This window comes from Pan troglodytes, chromosome 6 (genome assembly GCF_028858775.2).
Source record: "Pan troglodytes isolate AG18354 chromosome 6, NHGRI_mPanTro3-v2.0_pri, whole genome shotgun sequence".
Taxonomy (NCBI): Eukaryota; Metazoa; Chordata; class Mammalia; order Primates; family Hominidae; genus Pan; species Pan troglodytes.
Genome location: NC_072404.2, coordinates 118,305,381 through 118,329,515, shown reverse-complemented (window position 1 = coordinate 118,329,515; position 24,135 = coordinate 118,305,381). Strand labels below are relative to the sequence as shown.

Sequence of the window (24,135 nt, the reverse complement as noted above, 5' to 3'; positions counted from 1 at the left end):
CCAGAGTGTGATATTCCCCTTCCTGTGTCCATGTGATCTCATTGTTCAGTTCCCACCTATGAGTGAGAATATGTGGTGTTTGGTTTTTTGTTCTTGCGATAGTTTACTGAGAATGATGATTTCCAATTTCATCCATGTCCCTACAAAGGACATGAACTCATCATTTTTTATGGCTGCATAGTATTCCATGGTGTATATGTGCCACATTTTCTTAATCCAGTCTATGATTGTTGGACATTTGGGTTGGTTCCAAGTCTTTGCTATTGTGAATAATGGCGCAATAAACATACGTGTGCATGTGTCTTTATAGCAGCATGATTTATAGTCCTTTGGGTATATACCCAGTAATGGGATGGCTGGGTCAAATGGTATTTCCAGTTCTAGATCCCTGAGGAATCGCCACACTGACTTCCACAATGGTTGAACTAGTTTACAGTCCCACCAACAGTGTAAAAGTGTTCCTATTTCTCCACATCCTCTCCAGCACCTGTTGTTTCCTGACTTTTTAATGATTGCCATTCTAACTGGTGTGAGATGATATCTCATTGTGGTTTTGATTTGCATTTCTCTGATGGCCAGTGATGATGAGCATTTTTTCATGTGTTTTTTGGCTGCATAAATGTCTTCTTTTGAGAAGTGTCTGTTCATGTCCTTCGCCCACTTTTTGATGGGGTTGTTTGTTTTTTTCTTGTAAATTTGTTTGAGTTCATTGTACATTCTGGATATTAGCCCTTTGTCAGATGAGTAGGTTGTGAAAATTTTCTCCCATTTTGTAGGTTGCCTGTTCACTCTGATGGTAGTTCCTTTTGCTGTGCAGAAGCTCTTTAGTTTAATTAGATCCCATTTGTCAATTTTGTCTTTCATTGCCATTGCTTTTGGTATTTTAGACATGAAGTCCTTGCCCATGCCTATGTCCTGAATGGTAATGCCTAGGTTTTCTTCTAGGGTTTTTATGGTTTTAGGTCTAACGTTTAAGTCTTTAATCCATCTTGAATTGATTTTTGTATAAGGTGTAAAGAAGGGATCCAGTTTCAGCTTTCTACATATGGCTAGCCAGTTTTCCCAGCACCATTTATTAAATAGGGAATCCTTTCCCCATTGCTTGTTTTTCTCAGGTTTGTCAAAGATCAGATAGTTGTAGATATGCGGCGTTATTTCTGAGGGCTGTGTTCTGTTCCATTGGTCTATATCTCTGTTTTGGTACCAGTACCATGCTGTTTTGGTTACTGTAGCCTTGTAGTATAGTTTGAAGTCAGGTAGTGTGATGCCTCCAGCTTTGTTCTTTTGGCTTAGGATTGACTTGGCGATGCAGGCTCTTTTTTGGTTCCATATGAACTTTAAAGTAGTTTTTTCCAATTCTGTGAAGAAAGTCATTGGTAGCTTGATGGGGATGGCATTGAATCTGTAAATTACCTTGGGCAGTATGGCCATTTTCACGATATTGCTTCTTCCTACCCATGAGCATGGAATGTTCTTCCATTTGTTTGTATCCTCTTTTATTTCCTTGAGCAGTGGTTTGTAGTTCTCCTTGAAGAGGTCCTTCACATCCCTTGTAAGTTGGATTCCTAGGTATTTTATTATCTTTGAAGCAATTGTGAATGGGAGTTCACTCATGATTTGGCTCTCTGTTTGTCTGTTGTTGGTGTATAAGAATGCTTGTGATTTTTGTGCATTGATTTTGTATCCTGAGACTTTGCTGAAGTTGCTTATCAGCTTAAGGAGATTTTGGGCTGAGACAATGGGGTTTTCTAGATATACAATCATGTCGTCTGCAAACAGGGACAATTTGACTTCCTCTTTTCCTAATTGAATACCCTTTATTTCCTTCTCCTGCCTAATTGCCCTGGCCAGAACTTCCAACACTATGTTGAATAGGAGTGGTGAGAGAGGGCATCCCTGTCTTGTGCCAGTTTTCAAAGGGAGTGCTTCCAGTTTTTGCCCATTCAGTATGATATTGGCTGTGGGTTTGTCATAGATAGCTCTTATTATTTTGAAATATGTCCCATCAATACCTAATTTATTGAGAGTTTTTAGCATGAAAGGTTGTTGAATTTTGTCAAAGGCTTTTTCTGCACCTATTGAGATAATCATGTGGTTTTTGTCTTTGGCTCTGTTTATATGCTGGATTACATTTATTGATTTGCGTATATTGAACCAGCCTTGCATCCCAGGGATGAAGCCCACTTGATAGTGGTGGATAAGCTTTTTGATGTGCTGCTGGATTCGTTTTGCCAGTATTTTATTGAGGATTTTTGCATCAATGTTCATCAAGGATATTGGTCTAAAATTCTCTTTTTTTGTTGTGTCTCTGCCTGGCTTTGGTATCAGAATGATGCTGGCCTCATAAAATGAGTTAGGGAGGATTCCCTCTTTTTCTATTGATTGGAATAGTTTCAGAAGGAATGGTACCAGTTTCTCCTTGTACCTCTGGTAGAATTCGGCTGTGAATCCATCTGGTCCTGGACTCTTTTTGATTGGTAAGCTATTGATTATTGCCACAATTTCAGCTCGTTATTGGTCTATTAAGAGATTCAACTTCTTCCTGGTTTAGTCTTGGGAGAGTGTATGTGTCCGGGAATTTATCCATTTCTTCTAGATTTTCTAGTTTATTTGCGTAGAGGTGCTTGGTCTATTCTTGACTACTCTTTTGGGGTCTAGTATTTTTATTTCTATGGATTATCAATTTTTTCTACTAAAAAATATAAAACATATTCTTATTTTTAAAAAACTAACAATAGACAGTAAAACCATCTTTTTTCACTTCCCTCAAACCTATTCACTTACTCAGAGGCCTCCAATGTTATTAGTTTTCTGTTTTTCTAAAATACATTTCTATATATGTGATTAAAAATACACAACTTTACAACATGAGTCATATTGTTTTATATTTTCTTTTATGTCCTGAAAATCTTTCCATGTCAGTGCATATAGATCCACTAAATTATTTTTACATACTGTAAAATTATTTTCTATGTTATAGATGTAACATACTTTATTTAACCTTCTTCTATTTGATGGACATTGAGATTATTTCCAATTTTTTCCAGACTGACTGCTTTGTACTTCCATTGTGATATTTGTCTTTAACCTATATATCCTTTAACCTATATATACTTTGAGATGCGTTTTCTATCTATCATATAAGTATTTCTGGAAATGAAATAAACAATATATTTCAAAAATGTATACATTTGTATTGACTCCAGATAGAATGTCATATACATGTACAAATACCAGTTGGATAAGTCTAAAGATATTAAAGGGTAAAATGAAGTTGCATGAGAGAGGTATATATTATATATAAAATCTAATACCATTTGTATATAACTTTTCAATTTGCAAAATTATATATATTGTTACCTTTTATTTTGAAATAATTTCAAACAATATATATTACTATAGATTTTTAAGTACACACACATATAGTGACATATAAAAAGCATGCATGAGAAAGAAAAACTCCAAACGCAAGACAGTGGTTGTGCAAATAGATAGAATTTAATGGAATGGGGAAGAAGTGCACAAGGAGTTTCAACTGTGTCTGTACATTTTTTAGTGAAAAAAAGAAATTATGCAAAATGGAATAATTCTGATGGATTATTGCTGGTGCTACACAAAGCAGTAGTTTTTTTATATGATGTTATTGTATCTGACCATGTATTAAGCTCTCTTCTTGGTTTTAATAGCTTGTCAATTGATTCTCTTGAATTTTCTAGGTAGACTGTCATATCTGGGAATGTTGACAGTTTTATTTTCATTCATGCCTATTCCTATATCTTTTCTCTTTTTCTCATTTTATTACATTGTTTAGGACCTTTTTTGCAATGTTGAAAAGTAGCAGGGATATGCAGGAGTCTTGTTCATGTCTCCTTTTTCATATTTTTCATGAAAATAATGTTAATATTAATACGTCTTTTAATTTCTGGGATACATCCTGTATGTGGATATAATGCTGTTTTCACCTTACAGCAGCTGTGTCCTTCATGTTCCTCATTCTGTCTGGTCACATCCGCCTTTGGATTTTTAGGAACTGTTTGTTTCTGATCCACCAAGGCCATTCTTGCTTTGTCTTCACGCATGTTATACATTTTTGAAAAAAAATTCATTCTTGGATTTTGGGCAGGTGAGAGAAGCTGAACATGTGCTTAGTCTGCCATTTTTAACCAATTTATTATGTTTGTAGTAATAAAAAGTTAATAAAATAATTATAAACCTTAAAGTGTTAGCCACCCAAATTTGCTCTCTCTGTCTCTGTTTTATTATTATTATTATTATTGTTATTATTATTATTATACTTTAAGTTCTAGGGCACATGTGCACAACATGCAGGTTTGTTACATAGGTATACATGTATCATGTTGGTTTGCTGCACCCATCAACTCATCATTTATATTAGGTATTTCTCCTAATGCTATCCCTCCCCTAGTCCACCACCCCCAACAGACCCCACTGTGTGATGTTCCCCGCCCTGTGTTCAAGTGATCTCATTGTTCAATTCCCACCTATGAATGAGAACATGCGGTGTTTGGTTTTCTGTCCTTGTGATAGTTTGCTGAGAATGATGGTTTCCAGCTTTATCCATGTCCCTGCAAAGGACATGCACTCATCCTTTTTATGGCTGCATAGTATTCCATGGTGTATATGTGCCACGTTTTTCTTAATCCAGTCTATCATTGATGGGCATTTGGGTTGGTTCCAAGTCTTTGCTATTGTGAATAGTGCCACAGTAAACATATGTGTGCATGTGTCTTTATAGTAGCATGATTTATAATCCTTTGGGTATATACCCAGTAATGGGATTGCTGGGTCAAATGGTAATTCTAGTTCTAGATCCTTGAGGAATCGCCACACTGTCTTCCACAATGGTTGAACTAATTTACACTCCCACCAACAATGTAAAAGCATTCCTATTTCTCCACATCCTCTCCAGCATCTGTTGTTTCCTGACATTTTAATGATTGCCATTCTAACTGGCGTGAGATGGTATCTCATTGTGGTTTTGATTTGCATTTCTCTGATGACCAGTGATGATGAGCTTTTTTTCATGTCTCTGTTGGCTGCATAGATATCTTCTTTTAAGAAGTGTCTGTTCATATCCTTTGCCCACTTTTTGATGGGTTTGTTTGTTTTTTTCTTGTAAATTTGTTTGAGTTCTTTGTAGATTCTGTATATTAGCCCTTTGTCAGATGGGTAGATTGCAAAAATTTTCTCCCATTCTGTAGGTTGCCTATTCACTCTGATGGCAGTTTTTTTTTCCCGTGCAGAAGCTCTTTAGTTTAATTAGATCCCATTTGTCAATTTTGGCTTTTGTTGCCATTGCTTTTGGTGTTTTAGTCATGAAGTCCTTGCCAATACCTATGTCCTGAATGATATTGTCTAGGTTTTCTTCTAGGGTTTTTATGGTTTTAGGTCTAACATTTAAGTCTTGAATCCATCTTGAATTAATTTTTGTATAAGGTGTAAGGAAGGGATCCAGTTTCAGCTTTCTGCATATGGCTAGCCAATTTTCCCAGCATTATTTATTAAATAGGGAATCCTTTCCCCATTTCTTGTTTTTGTCACGTTTGTCAAAGATCAGATGGTTGTAGATATGTGGTGTTATTTCTGAGGGCTCTGTTCTGTTCCATGGGTGTGTATATCTGTTTTGGTACCAGTACCATGCCGTTTTGGTTCCTGTGGCCTTGTAGTATAGTTTGAAGTCAGGTAGTGTGATGCCTCCAGCTTTGTTCTTTTGGCTTAGGATTGTCTTGGCAATGCAGGATCTTTTTTCATTCTATATAAACTTTAAAGTAGTGTTTTCCAATTCTGTGAAGAAAGTAATTGGTAGCTTGTTGGGGATGGCACTGAATCTATAAATTACCCTGGGCAGTATGGCCATTTTCATGATATTGATTCTTCTTATCGATGAGCATGGAATGTTCTTCCATTTGTTTGTGTCCTCTTTTATTGTGTTGAGCAGTGGTTTGTAGTTCTCCTTGAAGAGGTCCTTCACATCCCTTGTAAGTTGTATTCCTGGGTATTTTATTCTCTTTGCAGCAATTGTGAATGGGAATTCACCCATAATCTGGCTCTCTGTTTGTCTGTTAATGGTGTATAGGAATTCTTGTGATTTTTGCACATTGATTTTGTATCCTGAGACTTTGCTGAAGTTGCTTATCACCTTAAGGAGATTTTGGGCTGAGATGATGGGGTTTTCTTTTTTTTTTTTTTTTCTTTTTTTATTGATCATTCTTGGGTGTTTCTCGCAGAGGGGGACCTGGCAGAGTCATAGGACAATAGTGGAGGGAAGGTCAGCAGATAAACAAGTGAACAAAGGTCTCTGGTTTTCCTAGGCAGAGGACCCTGCGGCCTTCCGCAGTGTTTGTGTCCCTGGGTACTTGAGATTAGGGAGTGGTGATGACTCTTAACGAGCATGCTGCCTTCAAGCATCTGTTTAACAAAGCATATCTTGCACCGCCCATAATCCATTTAACCCTAAGTGGACACAGCACATGTTTCAGAGAGCAGTGGGTTGGGGGTAAGGTCACAGATCAACAGGATCCCAAGGCAGAAGAATTTTTCTTAGTACAGAACAAAATGAAAAGTCTCCCATGTCTACTTCTTTCTACACAGACACGGCACCCATCCAGTTTCTCAATCTTTTCCCCACCTTTCCCTCCTTTCTATTCCACAAAACCGCCATTGTCATCCTGGCCCGTTCTCAATGAGCTGTTGGGTACACCTCCCAGACGGGGTGGTGGCCGGGCAGAGGGCCTCCTCATTTCCCAGTATGGGCGGCTGGGCAGAGGCGCCCCTCACCTCCCGGACGGGGCAGCTGGCCGGGCGGGGGGCTGACCCCCCACCTCCCTCCCGGACGGGGCGACTGGCTGGGCAGAGGGGCTCCTCACTTCCCAGTAGGGGCGGCTGGGCAGAGGCGCCCCTCACCTCCCGGACGGGGCGGCTGGCCGGGCGGGGGCTGACCCCCCCACCTCCCTCCCAGATGGGGCGGCTGGCCGGGTGGGGGGCTGAACCCCCCACCTCCCTCCTGGACGGGGTGGCTGCCGGGCGGAGACGCTCCTCCCTTCCCAGACCGGGTGGCTGCCGGGCGGAGAGGCTCCTCACTTCTCGGACAGGGCGGCTGCCGGGCGGAGGGGCTCCTCACTTCTCAGACGGGGCGGTTGCCAGGCAGAGGGTCTCCTCACTTCTCAGACGGGGTGGCCAGGCAGAGACGCTCCTCACCTCCCAGACAGGGTCGCTGCCGGGCAGAGGCGCTCCTCACATCCCAGACGGGGTGGCAGGGCAGAGGCGCTCCCCACATCTCAGATGATGGGCGGCCGGGCAGAGACGCTCCTCACTTCCTAGATGTGATGGCGGCCGGGAAGAGGCACTCCTCACTTCCTAGATGGGATGGCGGCCGGGCAGAGACGCTCCTCACTTTCCAGACTGGGCAGCCAGGCAGAGGGGCTCCTCACATCCCAGACGATGGGCGGCCAGGCAGAGACGCTCCTCACTTCCCAGACGGGGTGGCGGCCGGGCAGAGGCTGCAATCTCGGCACTTTGGGGGGCCAAGGCAGGCGGCTGGGAGGTGGAGGTTGTAGCCAGCTGAGATCATGCCACTGCACTCCAGCCTGGGCACCATTGAGCACTGAGTGAACGAGGCTACGTCTGCAATCCCGGCACCTTGGTAGGCGGAGGCTGGCAGATCACTCGCGGTTAGGAGCTGGAGACCAGCCCGGCCAACACGGCGAAACCCCGTCTCCACCAAAAAAATACGAAAACCAGTCAGGCGTGGCGGCGCGTGCCTGCAATCGCAGGCACTCGGCAGGCTGAGGCAGGAGAATCAGTCAGGGAGGTTGCAGTGAGCTGAGATGGCAGCAGCACAGTCCAGCTTCTGCTCGGCATCAGAGGGAGACCATGGAAAGAGAGGGAGAGGGAGACCGTGGGGAGAGGGAGAGGGAGAGGGAGAGGGAGAGGGATGATGATGGGGTTTTCTAAATGTACAATCATGTCATCTGCAAACAGGGACAATTTGACTTCCTCTTTTCCTAACTGAATACCCTTTATTTCTTTCTCTTGCCTGATTGCCCTGGCCAGAACTTCTAATACTATGTTCAATAGGAGTGGTGAGAGAGGACATCCTTGCCTTGTGCTGGTTTTCAAAGGGAATGCTTCCAAATTTTGCCCATTCAGTATGATATTGGCTGTGGGTTTGTCATAAATAGCTCTTATTGTTTTGAGATACGTTCCATCATTACCTAGTTTATTGAGAGTTTTTAGCATGAAGGGCTGTTGAATTTTGTTGAAGGCCTTTTCTGTATCTGTTGAGATAATTGTGTGGTTTTTGTTGTTGGTTCTGTTTATGTGATAGATTACGTTTATTGATTTGCGTATGTTGAACCAGCCTTGCATTCCAGGGATGAAGCCAACTTGATTGTGGTGGATAAGCTTTTTGATGTGCTGCTGGATTCGGTTTGCCAGTATTTTATTGAGGATTTTTGCATCGATATTCATCAGGGATATTGGTCTAAAATTCTCTTTTTTTGTTGTGTCTCTGCCAGGCTTTGGTATCAGGATGATGTTGGCCTCATAAAATGAGTTAGGGAGGATTCCCTCTTTTTCTGTTGATTGGAATAGTTTCAGAAGGAATAGTGCCACCTCCTGTTTGTACTTCTGGTAGAATTTGGCTGTGAATCCATCTGGTCCTGGTCTTTTTTTGGTTGTTAGACTATTAATTATTGCCTCAATTTCAGATCCTGTTATTGGTCTATTCAGAGATTCAACTTCTTCCTGGTTTAGTCTTGGGAGGGTGTATGTGTCCAGGAATTTATCCATTTCTTCTAGATTTTCTAGTTTATTTGCGTAGAGGTGTTTATAGTGTTCTCTGATGGTAGTTTGTATTTCTGTGGGATTGGTGGTGATATCCCCTTTATCATTTTTTATTGAGTCTATTTGATGCTTCTCTCTTCTTTATTATTCTTGCTAGCAGTCTGTCAATTCTGTTCATTGGTTTTTTTTGAAGGGTTTTTTGTGTCTCTATCTCTTTCAGTTCTGCTCTGATCTTAGTTATTTCTTGCCTTCTGCTAGCTTTTGAATTTGCTCTTGCTTCTCTAGTTCTTTTAATTGTGATGTTAGGGTGTCGATTTTAGATCTTTCCTGCCTACTCTTGGGGCATTTAGTGCTATAAGTTTCCATCTACACCCTGCTTTAAATGTGTCCCAGATTGTGGTGCGTTGTGTCTTTGTTCTCGTTGGCTTCAAAGAACATGTTTATTTCTGCCTTCAGTTCATTATTTACCCAGTAGTCATTCAGGAGCAAGTTGTTCAGTTTCCGTGTAGTTGTGCAGTTTTGAGTGAGTTTGTTAATCCTGAGTTCTAATTTGATTACACTGTGGTCTGAGAGACAGTTTGTTGTGATTTCTGTTGTTTTACATTTGCTGAGGAGTGCTTTACTTCCAATTATGTGGTCAATTTTAGAATAAGTGCGATGTGGTGCTGAGAAGAATGTATATTCTGTTGATTTGGGATGGAGAGTTCTGTAGTTGTCTATTAGGTCTGCTTGTTGCAGAGCTGAGTTCAGGTCCTGGATATCCTTGTTAACCTTCTTTCTTGTTGATCTATCTAATATTGACAGTGGGGTGTTAAACTCTCCCCTTATTATTGTGTGGGAGTCTAAGTCTCTTTGTAGGTCTCTACAGACTTGTTTTGTGAATCTGGGCACTCCTGTATTGGGTGCATATATATTTAGGATAGTTATCTCTTCTTGTTGAATTGATTCCTTTACCATTATGTCATGGCCTTCTTTGTCTCTTTTGATCTTTGTTGGTTTAAAGTCTGTTTTATCAGTGAGTAGGATGGCAACCCCTGCTTTTTTTGCTTTCCGTTTGCTTGGTAGATCTTCCCACATCCCTTTATTTTGAGCCTATGTGCGTCTTTGCACATGAGATGGGTCTCCTGAATACAGCACACTGATGGGTCTTGACTCTTTATCCAATTTGCCAGTCTGTGTCTTTTAATTGGGGCATTTAGTCCATTTATATTTAAAGTTAATATTGTGATGTGTGAATGTTTTCCTGTCATTATGATGTTTGCTGTTTATTTTGCCTGTTAATTGATGCAGTTTCTTCATAGCAGTGATGGTCTTTATAATTTGTCATGTTTTTGCAGTGGCTGGTACCGGTTGTTTCTTTCCATGTTTAGTGCTTCCTTCAGGAGTTCTTGTAAGGCAGGCCTGGTGGTGACAAAATCTCTCAGCATTTGCTTGTCTGTAAAGGATCTTATTTCTCCTTCACTTATGAAGCTTAGTTTGGCTGGATAAGAAATTCTGGGTTGAAAATTATTTTCTTTAAGAATGTTAAAGTGCAGTATTTGGGCAGCAGTGCCCCATTTTTCCAGGTAGTCTGTCATGGCTTCCCTTGGCTAGGAAAGGGAAATCCCCCGACCCCTTGCGCTTCCTGGGTGAGGCGATGCTCTGCCCTGCTTTGGCTTTTCCTGTGTGGGCTGCACCCACTGTCCAACCAGTCCCAGTGAGATGAACCAGGTACCTCAGTTGGAAATGCAGAAATCACCCGTCTTCTGCGTCGATCATGTTGAGAGCTGCAGACCGGAGCTGTTCCTATTCGGCCATCTTGGAACACCCCTTGTTTCTCTGTTTTTGTCTGTCCCTCTTTCCCTATAGGTATATGTGTATACACACATATATACACATATGAAATATACATAGAAAATATACTATTAAATACATCTGCATTTTCTGAAGGAAGGAAATGGACTCAAGTTGCAACATTCAGGGTTTCAGTTTGACCTAAGATTTTCATGATAGCAATGGTAGTTGAACAGTGGAATGAGTTTCTGAGAAATAGCAAGGCATGCTTATCTGGAAGCTTTTGTTTATTGAGATACATTTTATGTAACATAAAATTCACCTTTTTAACCATTTTAAAGAGTATAATTCAGTGTTTTTTATTATATTAACAATGTTGAGCAACCAGCACTATTTAATTCTAGACCATTTTCATCAGCCCAAAGAGGAAGCTCATACCCATTCTCCCTTTTTTTTCTTTTCTTACACAATTGCTCATTGAGGAAGCTCCCATATATTCCTACTTTGCTGAGTGTTCTTATTATAAAAGGGTGATGGGATTTTGTCAAATGCCTTTTCTGAGTCAACTGAAATGGTTTTCCCCTCCTTCCTTCTATTATTATTGCGTATATTACATTGATTGATTTTTTTTTTTGTCTGTTGAACCACTCTTGAATGCCTGAGATCAGTCTTGCTTGTTCGTACATCATGGTGTATAATCCTTTTAATATGGTGCTGGATTCTCTTTGCTAATATTTTTTGAGGATATTTGCATCTATATTTAAAAGGAATATTACTCTGTAGTTTTTCCTTCTTGTGATGTCTTTGGCTTCCTTGTCAGGATAATATTGGCTTCATCGAATGAGGTAGGAGGTATTTTTTCCTTCTATTTTTTGGGAAGAATTTGAGGATTAATGTTTGGTTTAAAGTTTGAGGATTAAATGTTTGGTAAAATTTGCCCATGAAGCCATCTGGTCCTAGGCTCTCTGTTGGAGGGTGTTTGTTTGTTTGTTTGTTTGTTTGTTTGTTTTGAGATGGAGTCTCACTCTGTCACCCAGGCTGGAGTTCAGTGGTGCAATCTTGGCTCACTGGAACCTCTGCCTTCTGGGTTCAAGTGATTCTCCTGCCTCAGCCTCCTGAGTAGCTGGGATTACAGGTGTGTGCCACCATACCCAGCTAATTTTTGTATTTTGAGTAGAGACGGGGTTTTGCCATGTTGGCCAGGCTGGTCTAGAACTCCTGACCTCAAGTGATCCACCTGCCTCAGCCTCTCAAAGTGCTGAGATTACAGGAATGAGCCATGGTGCCTGGCCTTGTTGGAGGTTTTTTGATTGCTGATTTAGTATTTTTACTTATTATAGCTCTATTTAGATCTTCTGTTTCTTCTCGAGTCAGTTTTGGTAGTTCATGTGTTTCTAGGCATTTGTCAATTCCATGCAGTTTATCTAATTTGTTGGGGTACAACAGTTCATAATATTCTGTTATGATCCTTTTTACTTCTGTAAAGTCAGTACTAATGTACCCACTTTCATTTCTAATTTTAATAATATTAGTCTTTCCTCTTGTTTTCCTGGTCAGTCTAGGTAAAGGTTTGCAAATTTTGTTGATTGTTTCAAACAACCGTTAGGTTCTTTTTTCATTGTTGTAAAAAATATGTAACCTAAAAATTACCATTTTAACCACTTTTATGTGTACAGTTCTGTAGCATTAAGTATATTCACATTCTTGTGCAACCATCATCACTGATGCATCTCCAGAACTTTTTCATCTCACAAAACTGATAGTTTGTACCATTAAGTACTAAATCCGCTTTTTGCCCTCCTCCTAGGTCCTGGCAACCACCATTCTACTTTCTTTCCATCTCTATGAATTTGATGACTCTAGGTGCCGCATATAAGTGGAATCAAACAATAATTGTTCTTTTGTGCCTGGCTTACTTCACTTAGCACAACGTCGTCAGGGTTTACTTATTTTAGCATGTGTCAGCATTTCTTTTTAAGGGTAAATAATATTTTATTGTATGTATATAACACATTTTGTTTATCCATTCTTCCAATAATAGACAGTAAAGTTGCTTCAGTCTTTTAGGTATTGTGAATAATACTACTATAAATATGGATATTCAAAAACACCCTTATTTTTATTAATTCTCTATTTTCTATTTTGCTTATCTCCACTCCAATCTTTTTTTTTTTTTTTGGAGAGAGAGTTTCACTTTGTTGCCCAGGCTGGAGTACACTGGCATGATCACAGCTCACTGCAGCCTCAACCTGTTGGGCTTAAGTGATCCTCCCACCTCCCACCTAAGTAGCTAGGACTACAGGTGGCCACACCTGGCTAATCTTTTTAAAAAAAAATTTGTAGAGACGGGCTCTGACTATGTTACCCAGGCTGGTCTTGAACTCCTGAACTCAAGTGATCCTCCTGCCTCAGCCTCCCAAAATGCTAGGATTACAGGTGTGAGCCACTGCACCTAGCCCACTTCAGTCTTTATTATTCTGGTTGACTTGGGTTTTGTTTGCTCTTCTTTTCTAGTTTCTTCAGGTTAAAAGTTAGGTTATTGATTTAAGAGCTTTCTTTTCTTTTTTTTAAATTAACTTTTATTTATTTATTTATTTAGAGATGGAGTCTCGCTCTGTTGCCCAGGCTGGAGTGCAGTGACATGATCTTGGCTCACTGCAACCTCTGCTAGTGGAGATGGGGTTTCACCATGTTAGCCAAGCTGGTCTTGATCTCCTAACCTCAGGTGATCCACCCGCCTTGGCCTCTCAAACTGCTAGGATTACGGGTGTGAGCCACTGTGCCCAGCCATAAACTTTATTCTTAAGAGAAATTTCAGGTTCTCGCAAAATTGAGCAGAAGGTATAGAGATTTCCTATATACCTCCTTCCCCCACACATACATAGCCTCCCCACTATCAACATCACCCACAAGAATGACACACTTGTTACAATTGGTGAAGCTATATTTACACATCATTATCACCCAAAGTCCATAGTTTATATAGGGTTCACTCTTAGTGTTGAATATTGTATGAGTTTGGACAAATTTACAATGATAGGTGTTTACCATTATAATATTGTGCTGAGTAGTTTCATTCCCCTAGGAATCCTCTGTGCTCTGCTTGGTCATCCCCCCTCACCCTGCTAGCTCCTGACAACCACCAATCTTTTTATTGTCTATATAGTTTTGCCTTTTCTGGAATGTCATATAGTTGGAATCATACAGTATGTAGCCTTTTTGGATGGGCTTCCTTCACTTATTAATGTGCAATTAAATTTCCTTTATGTCTTTTCATGGCTTGATAAATCATTTTTTTAATGCTGAATAATATTCCATTGTCTGAATATACCACAGTTTATTAATTCACCTCTTGAAAGACATCTTGGTTGCTTCCAAGTTTGAGCAAATATGAATAAAATTGTTATAAACATTTATGTGCAGGTTTTTATGTAGACATAAGCTTTCAACTCCTTTGGGTAGATACCAAGGAACATGATTGCTGGATTGTATGGTAAGAGTATGTGCTGTTTTGTAAGAAAGTGCCAAACTGTCTTCCAAAGTTGGCTGTGCCATTCTGCATTCTCATCAGCAATGAATGGGAATTCCTGTTGCTTTACATCGTCATCAGCATTTGGTGCTGTCACAGTTATGGATTTTGGCCATCCTAATAGGTGTGTGGGGGTATCTCATTGCTGTTTTAATTTACATTTCCCTGATGACATTTGTTATGGAACGTCTTCTCATATGCTTCTATCTTTCTGGTGAGGTGTCTTTTAAGGTCTTTGGCCCATTTTTAACCAGGTTGTTTTCTTATTGTTGTGTTTCTGTTTTTGTTTTTGTTTTTTTTTGAGACAGAGTCTTGCTGGTTCACCCAGACTGGAATATAGTGGTGCAATCTTGGCTCACTGCAACCACATCTCCCCAGTTCAAACAATTCTCATGCCTCAGTCTCCTGAGTAGGTGGGATTACAGGTGTGCACCACCATGCCTGGCTAATTTTTGGACTTTTAGTAGAGACGGGATTTCGCCATGTTGGCCAGGCTGGTCTTGAACTCCCGACGTCAAGTGATCTGCCTGCCTCAGCCTCCCGAAGTGTTGGGATTACAGGTGTGAGCCACCATGCCCAGCCTGGATTGTGAGGTTTTAACCACTACACATAGGATGTATATGTTTATATATGTATCTGAGGTCAAGATAGCCTGTAAACATTTTCTTTCTTTAAATTTTTAATATTTTGTATCTAAAATATATTTCATGCAGTATTTTTCTGGAAGTGTACTTCTTAGTACAATTGTCTTCATCACAGAAACAACTGAGCATTCAAGCCTGAGTAGACCTTGATTTTTTTTAAGGAAGCAAATGTAATGTCTGTCTTATCTTGGTAATATTTTTAATTTACTGAAAATTATTTAATCAAACCCATTTTAATTCCAGAAAACTTGAGTGTATCAAAGATAAAAACCATTCTTAACACATGGACACATAGAGAGGAATGATGGACACTAGGGCTTACTGGAGGGTGGAGGGTGGGAGGATGGAGAGGATCAGCAAAAATAACTAACATGTACTAGGCTTAATACTTGGGTGACTAAATTATCTATACAACAAACCCCTGTGACACAAGTTTACCTATATAACAAACCTATACATGTACCCTTGAAATTAAAATAAAAGTTAAAAAAAAATTCTCAGAGATGTTTTAGCTTTTCCATTGTCTCTCCTGCCCCACTACCAACCCCTACCCCAGCTAAGATCAGTTCCTCTATTGGTGTGTCAAGAATTACACACATTTCTGGGAAGATTGGTTTTCTGACTGTTAGATTGAAGATAAATATTGGCTACTCTTTTGGGCTGTTTGGCTGACTGAACACAACAGTTGTAATCCTTATACCAGTAAAATTTTAGAAAATTAACTGTAGAATGTTATCTTAAAATATTTAAGGCTGGGCACAGTGGCTCATGCCTGTAATCCCAGTACTTTGAGAGGCCAAGGCACGCGGATCACTTGAGGCCAGGAGTTTGAGCCCAGCCTGGCCAACATGGCGAAACCTTGTCTTTACTAAAAATACAAAAATTAGCCAGGTATGGTGATGTGCAACTGTGATTCCAGCTACTTGGGTGGCTGAGGCATGAGAATTGCTTGAACCCATGAGATGGAGGTTACAGTGTGCCAAGATCATGCCACTGCACTTCAGCTTGGGTGACAGAGCGTGACTGTGTCAAAAAAAAAAAAAAAAAAAAGGCTGGGCGCGGTGGCTCACACCTGTAATCCCAGCACTTTGGGAGGCCAAGGTGGGCGGATCACAGGTCAGGAGATCGAGATCATCCTGGCTAACACGGTGAAACCCCATCTCTACTAAAAATACAAAACATTAGCTGGGCGTGGTGGCGGGCACCTGTAGTCCTAGCTACTCAGGAAGCTGAGGCAGGAGAATTGCTTGAACCCGGAAGGTGGAAGTTGCAGTGAGCCGAGATCACGCCACTGCACTCCACCCTGGGCGACAGAGCGAGACTCAGTGTCAAAAAAAAGAAAATAAATAAATCCTTAAAAGGCAGATGAGGGCACAGACTTAACAGAATTCAGACAAGTAGATCCTCATTACTGGCCGGGCGCGGTGGTCCTGTAATCCCAGCACATTGGGAAGCGGAGGTGGGCGGATCATTTGAGGTCAGGAGTTTGAGACCAGCTTGGCCAACATGGTGAAACTCTGTCTCTACTAAAAATATAAAATTTAGCCAGGCGTGGTGGCGGGCGCCTGTAATCCCAGCTACCCGGGAGGCTGAGGCAGGAGAATCACTTGAACCCAGGAGGCAGAGGTTGTGGTGAGCCAAGATGGTGCCATTGCACTCCTGCCTGGGTGACAGAGGGAGACTCCAACTCAAAAAAAAAAAGATCCTCATTACTGAATCCCTTTGATTTGCCAGTTTGCCAGAGCAGGAGACTCAGATTTCTCAGAAACAGACATGAATTGATCCAGGGCATAGGCTCCAGAGGATGGAATGGTGAATGAATGAAAAAGCAGTGCTGCTTAACATTAAATATCTTTCTCAAGTAACTAGGCATTAGGTCACAGCCAACTCAGGACTCAGGAGGACTCCGTTTATAGTAAATCTTGTTTACTTCAGAAAAATCAGAGAATCTTACAACTAGGAAAGGGTTTTTTTTTTTTTTTTTTAACTTATTTTATCCAAATATCCAAGTGATATATACGTTCAAATAGGTATATCTCAGGATAGTAGTATTTTTTACTACTGTAAAATATACTGATTTTTGTAACCTTATGAACTTGTATTGTCTGTCGTAAAAAAGAGACATCCAAAGGCAAGTTATAAGAGTAACTATAAAGTAAGAAATTGGTGGAAGAGGAAGTGTCTAATTGTTCACTCCATCATGAATCAACTACACTTCCCTGAAAAAGTTTAACTCTGATGTAGAAAAGGGGCAAATCTTAAGATTTGAAAGTCCACTTCAGTCTTGACCCTGAGAGATGTTAGCAATACCTACTGACTTACTTTTGGATGGCCTGGATTAATTTCTGTTTTGATGTGTTCAGGAGCTTTATTTCCAAATACATCCCTGGGGATTAAATTGAATATAAAAATCAACCAATAAAATCCCTAACTAGCCTCTAAAAATTATACTGAGAACAACTTGGGCTCTTTCTCTGAATCAGGTTTCATCTCATTTCATTCCAGAATCCTCTTGCCTCCAGTGTGATTCTGTTGTCACACCAGGCTTTTTCCATCATCAAATCTTGGCTCTTTCAGGTCCTATGTCCTTAAAATTCCACTCTGAGGCTCATGAACAATAATAAATGAATTTGTAAATAAATGAACTTCTTACATCTCTCTGGTAACATTTGAAATGTAGTAGCTGGCTTTCATGCCTCATAGTGAACAATGTAGGGATTTGCATGGAGAAGTAACGTCTCTAAGTCCCCACCTCTGACCCAGACCACTGGGCAGAGTGGTTAGAACCTCACAATCCAGTCCAGGCTCAGTGGCTCATGCCTGTAATCTCAGCACTTTGGGAGGCTGAGGCGAGCAGATCACCCGAGGTCAAGAGTTCGAGACCAGCCTGACCAACATGGCAAAACCCCCGTCTCTACTAAAAATACAAAAATTAGCTGGGTGTGGTGGTGGGCGCCTGTAATCCCAGCTACTCGGGAGGCTGAGGCAGGAGAATCGCTTGAACCCAGGAGGCGAAGGCTACAGTGAGCCGAGATTGCAACACTGCACTCCAGACTGGATGACAGAGCGAGACTGTCTCAAAATAAATAAATAAATAAATAAATAAATAAATAAATAAATAAATAAATAAAATAAAAATAGAAACTCACAATCCAGAGTTATTTACTGAAGCGTTAGCTCTGGCAGTTCTTCTGGCTTCCCATTCTCTTTGTTTCCTGTAAATAAATACAGATCTAAATGTCTCGGACAAAAGACTTTCTCCTGCCAACTGCCCTCACGAGTGCTCCCCCACTTTCCTGGTACCTGCTCCTCTTTGGGGTTTGGTTCTGGAAGTTCTGGTGCCAGACAGCCATGGACAAGGATAACTTTTACAATGCTGTGCAGCTCTGCATAGCAGAAAGGGCTTAGGCAGATCTGAATCCTGGCCTTGCCACTTGCCAGCTGTGTGACTTTGTCCAAGTTACCTAAACCCTCTACCTTGATTCCTCACCTATAAAAGGCAGACAGTATCACCTACCTCAGAGGGATTTTGTGAGAATTAGAAGTAGCATATGTGAAGCTCTTAGCATGGTGTCTGGCATGTAGCATGTGCTTTAAAAGTGCATGGCTGAGTGTGGGGCTCACGCCTGTAATCCCAGCACTTTGGGAGGGTGAGGTGGGTGGATCACTTGAAGTCAGGAGTTCAAGACCAGCCTGACCAACATGGTGAAACCTCGTCTCTACTAAAAATACAAAAATTAGCCAGGCATGGTGGCGAGCACCTGTAATACCAGCTACTCGGGAGGTTGAGACAGGAGAATCGCTTGAACCCGGAAGGCGTAGGTTGCAGCAAGCTGAGATTGGAGCACTGCACTCCAGCCTGGGCAATAGAGCAAGACTCTTATCTTGGAAAAAAAAATATGCCTAATACTATTTGTTATATACCATCTTCCATGCTTTGGGAGGTTGTGCAAGTATCAGATAAGGTGGTTATTTGCTAAACTTTGTAGGAATACCTTGATACAAGAAATGAAAATGTATTCAACTCAGCATGAAAGGAAAATGTATATTAAAAGGAAAAAGTAGTATCTCACTAAGGACATGCGTATATTTCTTTTCACTTTATTTTTCTCTTTGTAGAATATGACTATCTAAATGCAAACTGATGGGATCAGGGTCTAAAATCCTCCACTGATTTCCTCTTTTGCTGGTGATCTAGTTCTCTAGGTGAGCTCATTTTAACCTGCAAACCCAAATCACGGGGCTTCTTTTGGGCACCACCTCCTCCCTCAGTGGCCTCGTATTATTTCCTATATTTTATTCTGGCTTCATCCCAAATACTGCCCCCAAATCCTAATTTCATTCTTTATTTTATGCTCCTCGACATATTAGCTTAGCAGGAAGGGCCCTTTCTCACGGACAGGTGGATTCCCAGTATGAACCCTACTCAAAACAAAAACAAAAACAAACAAACAAAAATGGTGTCTCCATATTCACGAGTGTTTATACCTCTTCAGGGCTCATGCTTCACACCATCTACAGCTGTTAATCAGGGTCCTAGCTTCTAACCAGCTTCCAATGTAATTCTCACATTCTCTTCTTATTGTTTGTGACAATTCCCTTTCAGGTCTAGCTTGACAGTACTTTGCAAGGATCAGTGAAGAGTGGTTGAGAATTTGGATGTATCAGGACCTCATTTTGGAATGCACAGAAATCAGAAATGGAAATTTATTTAATGTATAAGATGACTTACTGAAAAAAAGTAGAGGGGTAGGGAATGACATTTTATTATAACAGCATTTGTATAAAATCATTTTGATCATCTTTAAGTATGCACAAACAGCTATCAAAAGGCATGTAAACATGAACCAAGTTTTTTTTCTTTATTTTCTAAAAGCAGTAAAAACATTTATACAGGACATTATGAAAGTCTAATGCCATCATTAGGACCCAACTGCTGCAGGTTACCAGTGTGGAATTGCATATCACCAGATGCTGTTCCACAAATGGACAGGCAAGCAGGATGATAGCATTCTCTTGATTACTATAATAGTCACAATAATACTTATCATAATTAAAGAAAGCTTCCTTTAGCTGGATTACCCTGCATAAATAGGCAACACAGTTAATCAAATGTAAACATATGTTTTCTAACACCAGTATAGAAAATACAAAACTAATTACAATCAGAACAATTTCTACCTTATCCTACTATAGTAATTATTACGCTTTGCTTCTTTGCGGTGTGATCTCTATGTTTTTTTTCCCATTCTTCATCTTCTGTGTCTTGGTCAAATGACTCAGGATATGCTGGTAACTTGTCTTTGGGGCATTCTTCATAGTAACTTCTAATATATTTTCCCACAGACCATCCTTTGTATTCTTCAGGCGTTTTGCATTCCAGGCCATTAAAATGGACATTGTAGTGGTGCTTTAACCAGTAGTAGAGGTAGTGAATGTTGTAGTCACATCTCCAAGGGTTATCTCTGAGCCACAAGAGTTTCAAAAAATACAAGTCTTCTAATACGCCATAGTCAAAGTTTTGCAGACTGTTGTTTGATAAATCTAATTCTTCTAAATGTGTGAGCCCTAAAAAAGCGGCTGGAAACAGAAAATATTTATTGAGCCTGAGTAATTGAGTTAATACAGTGTATGGCATATGGAAAGGACAAATACAAATTTTAAAAAGAGGCTTAATTTTCCCCTTTGAAAATAAAGAGATTTCTTTTCCTTTCTTTTTCCCAGAGCTTTTACTTTAGAAAACTTTTAACTATAAGTACTTTCTCCTCTCTTTGAAATGTCTTTAAATCCTTTTGAAGACTAGATAGGTTTTTTGTCACCTTTATGATGCAAGAATGTCTTTTCCAAGGACATCTCCCAGCTCTGGTGGGAGGGTGGGGTCCTAACTTTGGTGAGATCTTGCTTCCAGTTGCAAAACTACCTCCTGTCATGAAGACAGAAATTTATTTTCCTCTGAATAAGGCCAATAAGCTAACACAGATGGTCACTCCATTTACCAGGTAAAGTTAGGATGAATTATGTGTGACAAAAGGTGTTGTCAAATCTTCTTCCTTAAGGATTCGTTATTGCTTGTCCTGAAAACGTATATGTAATGGGTGGTATCTGCTTGGCTACACAGGGATGAGATTCCTGTAATGGGTGGTATCTGCCTGGTTACATAGTGGCGAGAGTCTTTGCAGTCTCTTAGTGGATTGCCTGTGATATGCGTCACATTCTGGTTTAATGCTTAGTCAATAATGAAAGTGTTTCTTTCGTTACTACCTTTGTGGAGAGAATTTCTGGATTGAAAGAAGGTTTTGTTTTTAATTATATTTCTTCACTGTAAATGTGTCTAAATGCAAAATTGTGAAATATATTGTTACTCAAAGCTTTTCCCTTGATTAGTTTTACTAGAATACAATATTCAGTTTTTTTTTTTTTTTTTGAGACGGAGTCTCGCTGTGTCTCCCAGGTTGGAGTGCAGTGGCGCGATCTCGGCTCACTGCAAGCTCCGCCTCCCAGGTTCATGCCATTCTCCTGCCTCAGCCTCCCAAGTAGCTGGGACTACAGGCGCCCGCCAACACGCCCGGCTAATTTTTTGTATTTTTAGTAGAAACGGGGTTTCACCGTGTTAGCCAAGATGGTCTCGATCTCCTGACCTCGTGATCCGCCCGTCTCGGCCTCCCAAAGTGCAATATTCAGTTTTAAGTTAGCTTTAAAAAATGTATTTTGGGCTTTTTTTTTTTTTTTTGGTATTTACTTGGGAGAAAAAGATGCTACAAAAAAGAGACATGAATTAAGAAAATATTTCGCATGTAAGACAAGTGCAGATAAAAATGAAAAATGTGCCGGGTGGTGATCTGACAGTTCCTGGGATATCAGTAACACTGAAAATGCCTAGAAAACAACCTTTTCCCAGTGTTGGGGGAAGGGTTCTATTCCTGTAGAGTCCAAAAACAATTTTTCCACATTTTGAAAACATCTGGTTGTATTTTGGCAAACTATGGTAGCTATCAGCTTTGAATCCATATGTATTTAATTTTGCTGGAGGCTGGATAATTAAAACCAATATAAAATATAACTGAAAATAAAACAACAAAAAGCTTTTTTCACCCTCTAAGAGCAAAGCTACACCTGGGTTATCTGTATTCCAGTTGATATGGACCAGCCAGATACTCCAGAAATACTCACAAATATTTTGTTTCTATTTCAAACATTATCTCATTATTGTTTTAAAATACTCTTGTAGAGCATAGCGTCCTTATTTTGAATTAGGAAAATATGTGGTCATACCAATACTATTAACTATTTTCATATTATCTGTTCTCAGAAAAAACCCATAATTCCCCCTTAAAAAAATAACTTTCTATTTTGGTACCAAGCAATGTCTTGCGGGTAGGGGACAAAAGATCAGCCCTTGTGTTCTGAAGATACTGGATTTTTTCTATTTGCTAAAATTCTGTGAGTCAGTGATCTCACAGATTTACTTTTCTCAAGACATTAGACTTTGAGATTAAAAGCATATGTAAACATTCCTAGATTTTATTTTGAAAGTGTTGTATATTGTTATTTAAACCATATATATTCAGGCACTTGAGAAAACTAGTTTTAGTCTGTTTCTTAAAGGAGGTAAAAACCCCCTAGTAGGGTATCTTCTTTCTCTTTTCCACAACAATGTCTGGCATTTTATATGATTGTTATTCACGTCTTTTAAAGTCTGGCAACTCCCACTGCATTTGTATACTTACCACAGCAAAAATCATTCAAATAAGTCTACTTGCAGGGTTTCATCTCAAAGACCCTGAAATATAGGAGACCTTTCATTTTAAAACTTCTTTAGGTCATTTTGCCTTAACTGCCAAGATACTTTTTTGTTTCAAAAGAACTTTTTTGTTCTAGGAAAGTGCTTGGCATTTGGTAGGTGCTCAGTAAATATTTATTAATGTAGGAAATACATTCCTGAGATTGAATTGAACAAAGGGGGAAAAAAAGAGTACCACCGCTGATGGTAGAGACCATTTTGTGTCAGCAAGGAACACACATTTGGTGAACAAGATTAAAAGGCCTTCAGGGGATCCTAAGGACAGAAAAGGAATCCCTGCAATTATGGGAATTCCACAACTGATGAAAAGTATCAGTTACGGGAAACATGTGAAAAACATCAGTAGAAGCAAGGCAAGTCCATTTTACACTATTATCTATCTCTTTGCATTGTCTTCTCATTTTTCTCAAGTTTTCTTTGTATACTAGTTTTGTTGTAACTAAAACATTGCCACACTGTTACTCATTACTTTAATACATTTAACTTAGGACATATAATAACTATTATAATCTTTTTTTTTTGAGACAGCTTTAAAACTTGTTTGCATTGATAGTTGGTAAACTACAGTTTTGCTTGTGGATGACAGCAGAAGGAAATTAGACACTTGCCCAAGGACCTTTGGAATGGCTTTTGCTTGTCCTGAGATTCTTTAGTTTGTAACCATCCAATGGGTTCACTTTGCCCGCTGCCTAGACAGAGTCGATTTATCAAGACAGGGGAATTGCAATGGAGAAAGAGTAATTCATGCAGAGCTGGCTGTGCGGGAGACCAGAGTTTTATTATTACTCAAATCAGTCTCCCTGAGCATTCAGGCATCAGAGTTTTTAAAGATAATTTGCTAGGAAGGGGCTTGGGAAGTGGGGAGTGCTGATTGGTCAGGTTGGAGATGGAATCATAGGGGGTCGAAGTGAGTTTTTCTTGCAAGAAAGGGTCTCCACTTCCAGATTCTTTACCCTGTACCCTGGCTTTATGGACATGACACTGGCTACCAGTGACTGACTTGCACACTAATGTAATGCTAACTTCATTTGGGAGAAGGGTGTCTGTAGTATCCTTATTTATTGAAAAATGAAAATTGCTTTTGACTTCACAGTTCAAACATACTCCCAAGTTAGCATCATCTGTAACAGGCTAAGGTATAAGTGTAGCATACTGCTGTCCCTTGGGAAATTTTAAAAAATTATGCTTTTCTAATTTTTAAAAAGAGGTTAACTCTAAAATATACCCTTGTGGCTCCAGAATGTTCATTCTAATTTTTCACTTTTATTGTGTTAAAATTCTAATGTTCTATTAATGGTATTAGATTATCATGAAGAAAAGCAGGGGAAACAGTTGTACTCAAAATGTTTATAACATTACATTACATTATTAATAATTTTAATAATCATTTTCATAGTTAAAACTTTTCAAATTGAAGCAGCCTAGTGAAAGCACTTGTGTTATATATGTTATAAATCTGGTCAATATTGCAGTAATTCTCAGTTCTTTCCAAATCCGATGTGTTTACTTAATTTACCAAGCTCATTTTCGCCAGAGGCTTTGCTTAGCAAATGGAGAAGAGATTTGAAGGATGGGAAAGAGAA

The 24,135-nt window shown here is 39.8% G+C and overlaps 2 protein-coding genes across 27 annotated transcripts in view; one reads left to right on the top strand and one right to left on the bottom strand.

Annotated features, from left to right (window-relative positions):
• The window catches only part of FBXL13 (F-box and leucine rich repeat protein 13), a 268,541-nt gene that overhangs the window by 111,943 nt on the left and 132,463 nt on the right, over positions 1-24,135 (top strand). The window lies entirely within an intron of this gene.
• The window catches only part of LRRC17 (leucine rich repeat containing 17), a 62,211-nt gene continuing 57,675 nt past the window's right edge, over positions 19,600-24,135 (bottom strand). The window contains exon 5 of the mRNA XM_001158135.6: positions 19,600-20,331. Coding sequence (XP_001158135.1) covers positions 19,934-20,331 — 398 coding nt within the window. The 3' untranslated portion in view covers positions 19,600-19,933. The remainder of the gene's footprint in view (positions 20,332-24,135) is intronic.